Source organism: Microtus pennsylvanicus, chromosome 2, assembly GCF_037038515.1.
Source record: "Microtus pennsylvanicus isolate mMicPen1 chromosome 2, mMicPen1.hap1, whole genome shotgun sequence".
NCBI lineage: Eukaryota > Metazoa > Chordata > Mammalia > Rodentia > Cricetidae > Microtus > Microtus pennsylvanicus.
This window is the reverse complement of record NC_134580.1, coordinates 116,064,545-116,072,999: the sequence shown is the minus strand read 5'-3', so window position 1 is coordinate 116,072,999 and position 8,455 is coordinate 116,064,545. Positions and strand designations below refer to the sequence as shown.

General features: G+C 41.9%; 1 protein-coding gene across 2 annotated transcripts in view; it reads right to left on the bottom strand.

Annotated features, from left to right (window-relative positions):
* Positions 1-1,103: 1,103 nt before the first annotated feature.
* Btbd3 (BTB domain containing 3) overlaps positions 1,104-8,455 on the bottom strand; it is a 30,446-nt gene continuing 23,094 nt past the window's right edge. For both annotated transcript variants that reach the window (XM_075962309.1, XM_075962308.1), the window contains 2 exons: positions 7,809-7,927; positions 1,104-5,032 (listed from right to left, as the gene is read on the bottom strand). In XM_075962309.1, the coding sequence (XP_075818424.1) occupies positions 4,000-5,032; positions 7,809-7,927 (1,152 nt within the window). In that variant the 3' untranslated portion in view covers positions 1,104-3,999. The remainder of the gene's footprint in view (positions 5,033-7,808; positions 7,928-8,455) is intronic.

Below are 8,455 nucleotides of genomic sequence, written 5' to 3'. Positions count from 1 at the left end.
CACTCTTTCAGCACACGTACTTCTTGGGGCCCCCTACATTTTATACCAGTTGGTTTCCACTTTCCAGTTTTCTCTGAAGTTTTGGTCCACAGTCTTCACAGGCAAGCCAGTCAACCAGGAAGGTATAACTTCTGTGAGATGTTAATCTTTGGTTCCAACAAAGGAGTTGGATCATTCCCAACTGTCTTGGGATAATGAAAACAAACATGTGGATTAACTAGAAATAGCAGCAAAGAAGAGATAAAAGCTGAGACCTTGGTGGATTAAAGATCTTTGCAATTCAGGTTCTATCTGTCCTTAAGCTGATGAGGACACGAGTGGGGGATTCCAGTTCTCATGCTTAGGAATAATTCCAGAAACCATTTTGAGTCAGCAAATAGTAGAGTCTGAAGGAGATAGGTGAAGTGGCTCAACAAACATACAGGATTCACAATAACGTCTAGCAGAAAAGTGTTGGAGAGGTGCATAGGAAAAATATGTATGGGTGCATAACTGTATATGTGTGATTATAAATACATATTTATATTTATAATATAAGTACATAGGTGTGTTATGTGCAATATGTACATGACACAGGGAGATACACCTGATTGTTATCCAAAAGACCAACAAGCAGGAACACTGGGGAACAGAATGGGAAATGAACTGATTATATAACAACTCCACTAAAATTCTTATTTGGCAGTTTATTTCTGGATCCAATTAAGACCTTGGGAAACAGCAATACAGGTCCCATCAGAACCCAGATGCTGTTCAGCACAACACCCGCTTAGCACGGGGAGATAGACATTTAAGCAACTATGGCAACTATAGCCTGGAATGCCAGCCAACCACAAATTCCATAACTGGAATATAAATGCAGCCATTCACTCACTCTCATTAAGTGAACAGTCAGGCTTTGAACAATGCAACTGATTAACATACTCATTGTTCTCTTATGCTTTTACCTCAAATTTCATGTTCTTTAGGAATGAAAGATACTGAAAACTTCACATATAAATGCTCCTGTGAAATGATGACTGTAAAATGCAGTGGTACCCAAAGTGACAATTTTTTTTTTTACTACCTTCAAGGGAGAAACAAAAATGCTAAGAAAGCGAATCTATGAACCAGTTTTACTTTATTTGCATTTAACATGATTATACACATTCATGTGTCTAACAAGATCTGCACTGTTACATTAAAAATACAGTACAATAACATTCAACATGAGGTACTTCATATTTATATATTTTCCTTCATAAATAATGCTGTAAGCTGCTAGAGTCAAGCACACTGATGCACAGTTGCCTACAGTGTACTCAATTAGCTGAGCTTATTGAAACACCTTAAAAAAAAGACAGTTCAGTGCAATAATTATGTAGAAATGAGACCGTTTACTTAAATACTATCTTACGATATGATTAAAGAATGCTGCATTAGAACTGCTAGCCTAGTTACCCTTATCCCCAGTATGAACAACAATGAAGACTTCCAGGTATGCGGGGAAAAGCATCTACAGCGTTTTCAGCGTAATAAAGTTGTGTTTTAGACTACAGCTGCCAGCCCTGTCAGAACAATGGTTCCTATTTTTACAAACTACAGAGTTCAAAATTACCAAAGAAAACCAAAGCAAGCGCATTAGCTTTCATTTTGCTGAAAATGCAGGTAAGAGGACAGGCTCTGAACATAAAATTTCTCAGTTTAGGTCCAGCTTTCCAATCTTACCCACAGGTCTTAGCAGAGGTCAGAAAGTGGACATGTCCTTTTTTGAAACATAATAATAACTAATATAAAGTTATGTTTTCCCATCCTCAGTGAACTGCACTTGCCACGCCATATGGAGGGCAGCTAAGTCACAGTAAGAGTTGGGGTGGATGCTGCCCCTTTAAGGCTATCACACCCAGCCCGACTATCTGACAGGACTCCATTAGATTAGTGCTAAACAAAATTCCTTCTCCTCTGGCTTAACAGTAAGTGCCTTCTGGTCAGGCTTACCAATTTGTATGGTAGCTATGAGTTACTGAAATGTTTAACCATAATTTTTAAAACAAAAGCTTTTGTAGAAGTAATTTTAATTGACAATGTACCTTTATTTTATTGATGCTTTGCCAAAACTACAACCTGTCATCTCCTTTACTAGGAAACAATTAAGAGATCATTTCGTAAAGTAATCCTTGTCACCAATAACCGCTTTTGGTCACCTATGTCAACAGATGTAAGTAATGGCAAAATGATTAAAACATTTCCCATAATCCATTGCTCTCCTCCACCAGGGAAGCTGGCCAAAGGCCGCAAGCCCATATCTATAGGGAAGAAGTGGCTCAGAAGCCCAGTGAGTGGAATCAGTCACTCATTGGGCCTTGCTGGCACCAGCAGGGGGTGGGAGGCATTTCTGACACACCCACCACTAGCCAGGCAGGGAGGAGGCAGTTCCTGAGTTGGCAAGCACTCTTTCATGCGCATATTGCATGCGCAGACAGACACACACACCCCAGGACTAGCCCCTGCTCCAGGGAAGCCAACTTGGGCTTGCAGAGCAGGAGAAGGAGGCGGCCAGGGACCACACTCTGGGTGGCGGGGAGCCATCTCAGGATCACGCTGAGCAGAAGAGCTGCCCAGAAACACATGGATATTTCAGTTTCTCGTGACCACACTGGGCACTACCAGGGTCACAGGCACTAAGCCAACACAAGCCATCATGGAAGGAGAAGTTGTCTGTGAGCTTTTCCCTCTTTGCTTACGCTATCATGGACAAATAAGAGCGGCATGGGATGCTGATGAGGTGAGTACTCGGTATAACCCAGTGTCACTCCGAACCATTTTCAAAAACCCTGCAGGCATACATTGGCACTTTAAGATGGCCAGAGGCCAGGCTCTAGCAGTCCAGAAACTTGCTCATAATCAACAAATAAGATCGTCTATGGTCAAAGATCAGAAAAGAAAAGAATGTTCCAATTAAAAAAAAAAAAGCATAAAAAGCACTTTATCACATTGACAAGTAGTGCTACCATTACTCCATACCTCCACTGTTTGGTCCTCTTCTAACAAGGGAGGGAGCGGGGAGTAACACAAGTCCTACGCAGCAAGACTTAACAAGGAGGGGGGGCAGAGAGCGAGAGCGAGTTGGGGGCTGTCGAAAACTACCAGGCAAGAGTGGCTTTTTCAAATTGTGTGTGAGTACATTAAAAAATGGAACTATTGTATAGGACAATTTCAGGCGTCCCTTTTACCCATTGTAGTATAAATTAGCAGGTTTGTAACTTTTTTTTTCTGTTGACAGCAAAATTTTCTAACTCCATCAATTCTCAATGAAGTAGCTGCACTCTAGTATTTTGTCTTCTAAACTGAAAGAACGTAAGTCTGCTTTGCAGCAGAAGTCAAGGTCTACACAAAAGCCAATTCCTTACACCAAGAGTGGGAACTGCTTAGTATGAAACACATATATGAACTTAACATGTAAAGAATATAAAAGCAAGGCCCAGGAGCAACAAATGTAAAAGAACAGAGTCAATCATGACTACTGGCCTGTTTACTTTCTAAGTTTACTTGTTATAAAGCAAATATTCTTTCAAAATTGTACACTGAGGTTTACCTGTCTTTTGTTTTTATTTATTTTGAGAGGAAGAGAAGGGTTTTGTTGAAAAATAACTTGATGCTATTACTTTAGAATACATACTTCCACCCATCAAAGGAAATTCAAGTCGATCCAAACTCTTATTCAGAGGTACAAAAGTGGAGGTTGGTGGGCACTTGGAGAAGCACATGATTTCCCTAGGCATACAGACGCAACTCTAAGACCACAAAGCCTGAGTAAGAACTTGGCTCTTCTAAGCATATAGTTAAAAGCGGAATGTTGCATTTTAGCCTGTACATAATTAAAAGGTTCAAAGACATTAGAAACTGCCTACTGCTTCATTCATTACAAATCACCTGTGCTGACCACACATCTGGAGACGAGCTAAGCGTCAGGCAAGGAGGCCCATGTGGGTGCCTCATGATGCGCAAGGAAAGGAAGGCTCAGGCATAGAATATGAGTTCGGGGATCTGCCCTCCCTGTACCCCAGTGCCGTTGGTGCTGTCTGAGGAGCACTGAAACTGGACAGTCACCTTGCCACACTGAACTTCCGTCATGCCTTCTTGTCCAAAGTAGCTGAGTTCATTGCCATCCAGCACCACGCTGGCTGTGTAGAAGGTGTCTGGCTCAATCTGCACGGGGTATTCAAACCACACAGGGAAGGTATTGCTGGATCCGTCTGAGAAGTACTTGCTCAAGTTCTGGCCCAGGACAACGCCCTGCCGTTTGAGTTCAATCTTTGCGCTGTACTCTGCAGAGCCACAGCTGGAGCCATACAGCCCAAAGCCTGCGATGAACACCCGCTTATCAACTGCAAACTGGATGCTGTCACAGCGACCCCGATAGCGCCACTGGTTGCTCCGGTAGGCACATGACTGGAATCGGTGACAACGCTGGGGGACCAGGCCCTTGCGGGCTTTACTCACAAACTGCAGCTCTGGTTTTTTGGATGCAGTGTACCAGAGGAAGATGTCATTGGTCTCGTTGAGAGTTAATACCCCAGACTGCGCAGCACCATTTGCAAAGTCATCCAAGGCCATGGTGGGGATGCGGATCAAGTACAGTGCCTTTCCTAGGACCTTGCGTTTATTTTCAATGCTCAAAGCCAGATCTTGCCGCTGGCATTCTACTTCAGCCCAGTTTAGGGCTGCCTCAAAAACCACTATTTCTTTGGCATTCAGCGTTTCCCTGCGGAGGATACTTTCGAGTGTCTGGAAGTCGATGTCACAGAACCCCTCAGACTTGAGTGCTAACTCGGCTTGAGCATCAATCACCTCCCAGCAACGCTGTGTCAGGTCTGGCTCCTCAAACAGGCAGCTCTGAGACAGGAGCACACAGGCGTTCTTGGCGCTCAGGCTGGTCTCCAGGAAATTAACACAGGCTCTGGCAAGGTGAGGAACTATGTACTTTTTGGCAGCATACAGTGTGGCCAGCACTGTGTCCGCAGCCAAGTCAATTTCGTCACAATAGATGTATCTGAAAGAAAGCATCCAATGTGTAAGCGGATTTCCACAAAATGAGCATGTGCGGCAAGGAAGGAAGCCACTGCCTTCAAGCCTGTCCAAGAATATGATTTTATGTGACAGCTACTGCTAACATGTTAGAAAAACATCTGAAACACATTCATAAGGTACTAATATTTCAGCTCAGCACTAAGCTTATGTAATCAAAGGGATTAACTCTGTGTTATCATTCATCCTCTATCCTATACATTTTCTGTATATTTTCAACAAAACAGGAGTTACTGCAATTATCTAAAGGATGCTTATATATCAGATAAGATTATGAAAAGACAGCAAAATTCTATTATACTCTATTAAGTTAAAGCATTGCCACCCCCAATCCCACAGTTTAGCACAATATTTATTATATATAGTTGTATATGCATGTGTGTATGTTTGTACACCTCGATACTCCTGAAGACCAGAGGAGGGCACTGGATCCCCTGGAATTAGAATTGTAGGCAGTTGTGCGCTATCTGATAGGGTTCTAGAACCTAAACTCTGGTCCTCTGCAACAGCAGTACCCTTAACCTCGGAGCTTTCAAGGTTAAAGTATAATATATCTAGTTTTATTCCAATTGATTTTTGCACATTCATATAAAAACTTAGTCTTTTGACACTAAGGTCAAAAATTACACTTGAAAGATTTTGGAATTTTCTAAAATACAAAATAAAATCTGACATATAATATTTCTGAAGTCGTTCTAAGTTCAATGAATCATCAAATTCAAACTTCAATACTACCCTTTCAGTTAACTTTAAAAAATCTTTTGAGTTCTAACTTTCTGATCTCATGTGTCCCCCACATATTTCTCCTACTTTCAGAACTGAAGAATACATTGCTTTCATATGCATCTATTACAGGACAAAAAAAATAGTCAATAAGAACTCTACCAGTGAACAACACTGAGAAAATTTATCCTTTTAAGTTTTCCACTAAAGCTTAGAATACTTTATCTGATGGGTTTTTGTGATACTTACTTTATTTCATGTTTGTAAAACATACCTAAGTTAGGAAATCAAAAATAGCTTTTCCAAGAAAAAATATAAACATACACATAGAAGCCAAAGTTTGCACAGTCACACACAGAAGGGCCTTTAGCTTCCAGGAAACGCTCTTCTCTAAACGGCTAAGCCGGTTACACTGGCAAGACCACTCAACAACACAGCTGTAGTACAGCTGCTTTGCCCAGAGGCTAGACTAGGGGAGATCCAGAACACGGGCTGGATTTGCAGTCTCACCCTGGAATTCACAGGAGCTAACACACCTCTCCTAAACACACAACTACTCACCCAGGATGCAGAAGGAGGAAACCTCAGCCACTGTCTCAACTACAGCACATCAGCAAGACAAAGGGAGCCCATTGCAGTGCTACTCTGACCCTCCACCTGATCCCACGGATAATTTTTAAAAACTGTACTAGTATGACTTGGGGAAGATGCAACCTTCTGCCATTCTTCCTCGTGTTTCCTGGTTGTGCACATGGATACAACACTCTACTTGACTTCAGTGTGGCCAAAACGTTAACCAGGGCGGCATCCCACTCAACAACAGACTGGCACTGTCACAGAGAGCTGACGTCACAGGCAGGTGAAGAGGTTTCTGGACGACTGTGTCTCATGGACTCCGAAGGTAAGAAGTGATGGAGCAGGTACTGTTACTGTACCTCACATACCCACTCGCCTTTAATCCCCCTGCTTCCCACTGCGAAAGTTCTAGTCCAATCAATTTCAAAGCTATAAACAGGACCAAGGAATTAAGGACCTACAGACACTGAACTGACTGTAACTTATTTTTCAGCAGGCAGTAAATAATAAACACTAATTGTTTTAACAGTTTGTGAGACTACTGTTAAACTGGTTGGCCCACTGGGCAATTTCTCTTCAAAAACTTTTTTTTAAAAATTTATTCCAGTGAACTTAAATCCCCAGACCAGGAGATAACCTTGAACTCATGTTAGTGTGTGGAAAATACAGTTTAAAAAAAAAAAAACCTTATAACTATAACTTCCAGTAATTGGGCTTAATCATATAGTAAACTACCCTGTTGTCTAGTATCAAACATCGGTAAAGATGATTCTTAGTACCTGATTAAAATGCAAGAGTTTGCAAAAGACCTATAAAATATGAAACATTTTATGTAAATATGTAACTAGTCTACCTAATCCATTTTAGACTGTTATATTACTAATTGAAGACTGCTTAAATAAATCTATAGGAAACTACCATTCAAAATTCTCTTCATCACCATAAACATGTCCAATTTTGTGTGTGAAATATGTGTGGGCAAAGATCAGTTAACAAGTTCACTTCTGGCAGCACGAGACAGCTCAGCAGACATGCGTCTCCCCAGTGCTGCTAACCAAACAAGGCACATAATTTCTACAACTCTGAAGTGAAGGTAGATTTCTCTAAAGCCTTCTTAACACACATTGCTTTCTAGAGAACACACCTATTAAATAACACCTAGACCAGAAAGCTGTGTTTCTTCTAAAATGTCGTTAAAGAGCAGCTCAGTACATAAGCTGTTTGCCCCTAGGCTCTAGGCTAAGACAAGACTCTAAATGCCTGCAACACTCCATATGACTTCCACGGAAAATGAAGAGCAGTTTCCTCCAACCCATTTACAAGGCAAGCAGCACCCTCTCTCTTCAGACTCTTTCCTCACAGAGAACTTCCATCTGACTTTGAAGCCAGCAGGGCACAAACAGCACAAGCGAACTCTTCCCAAACAGACAAACAATGCTTACTTCAGCATGGCGAGGAAAGCAGCAGGTTCGACGTCCGGTATTCGGATTTCATCTTTGTCCTCAGCAAGTTCTCCATAAAACATTGCATGGAACACTGAGCTCCCAACAGCTAAGACATACTGTGGAGAAAAGGAAATCTCATTTCACGCACTAAACTGAAAGCATTTTCAGCAAGTCAATCCCGAAAACAACTAGCAAATCAGGGGTGGGGGTGTAAAGTCCCTAACCTGCTTCTCTGCAGCAGCCAGGGTACGTGCACCCTGGCAGGGAGCATAAGATTGCCACACAGGAGGTGATCTCTATTAATATCTCAAAACCTTGACATTAATAAACCCCGCACTGTGAAATAAGTAAAATCAAAGCTTATTTATCTGCTATCTATAGGAACAGTAAACAGCAGACTTTCCAAACCTGTTACAACGCTTCCTATCACTGGAGAGTGAAAAGGGCATGTTCTGTGTGATATATATAACTACACAGAAGGAAACAAAGACAAAATTAAGTGTGGCTAAAGCCCTTGGAAAGGGTCTGCTTTCTCTGTAAGCCGGTGAAATGTGCAAGGCCTGCCATCGGCAAGCTGCCCACACCATGCTCCGGGCTGTGAGGGTCTCTAAATAAATCTCAAGACTAAACCGGTAATGCAGCTG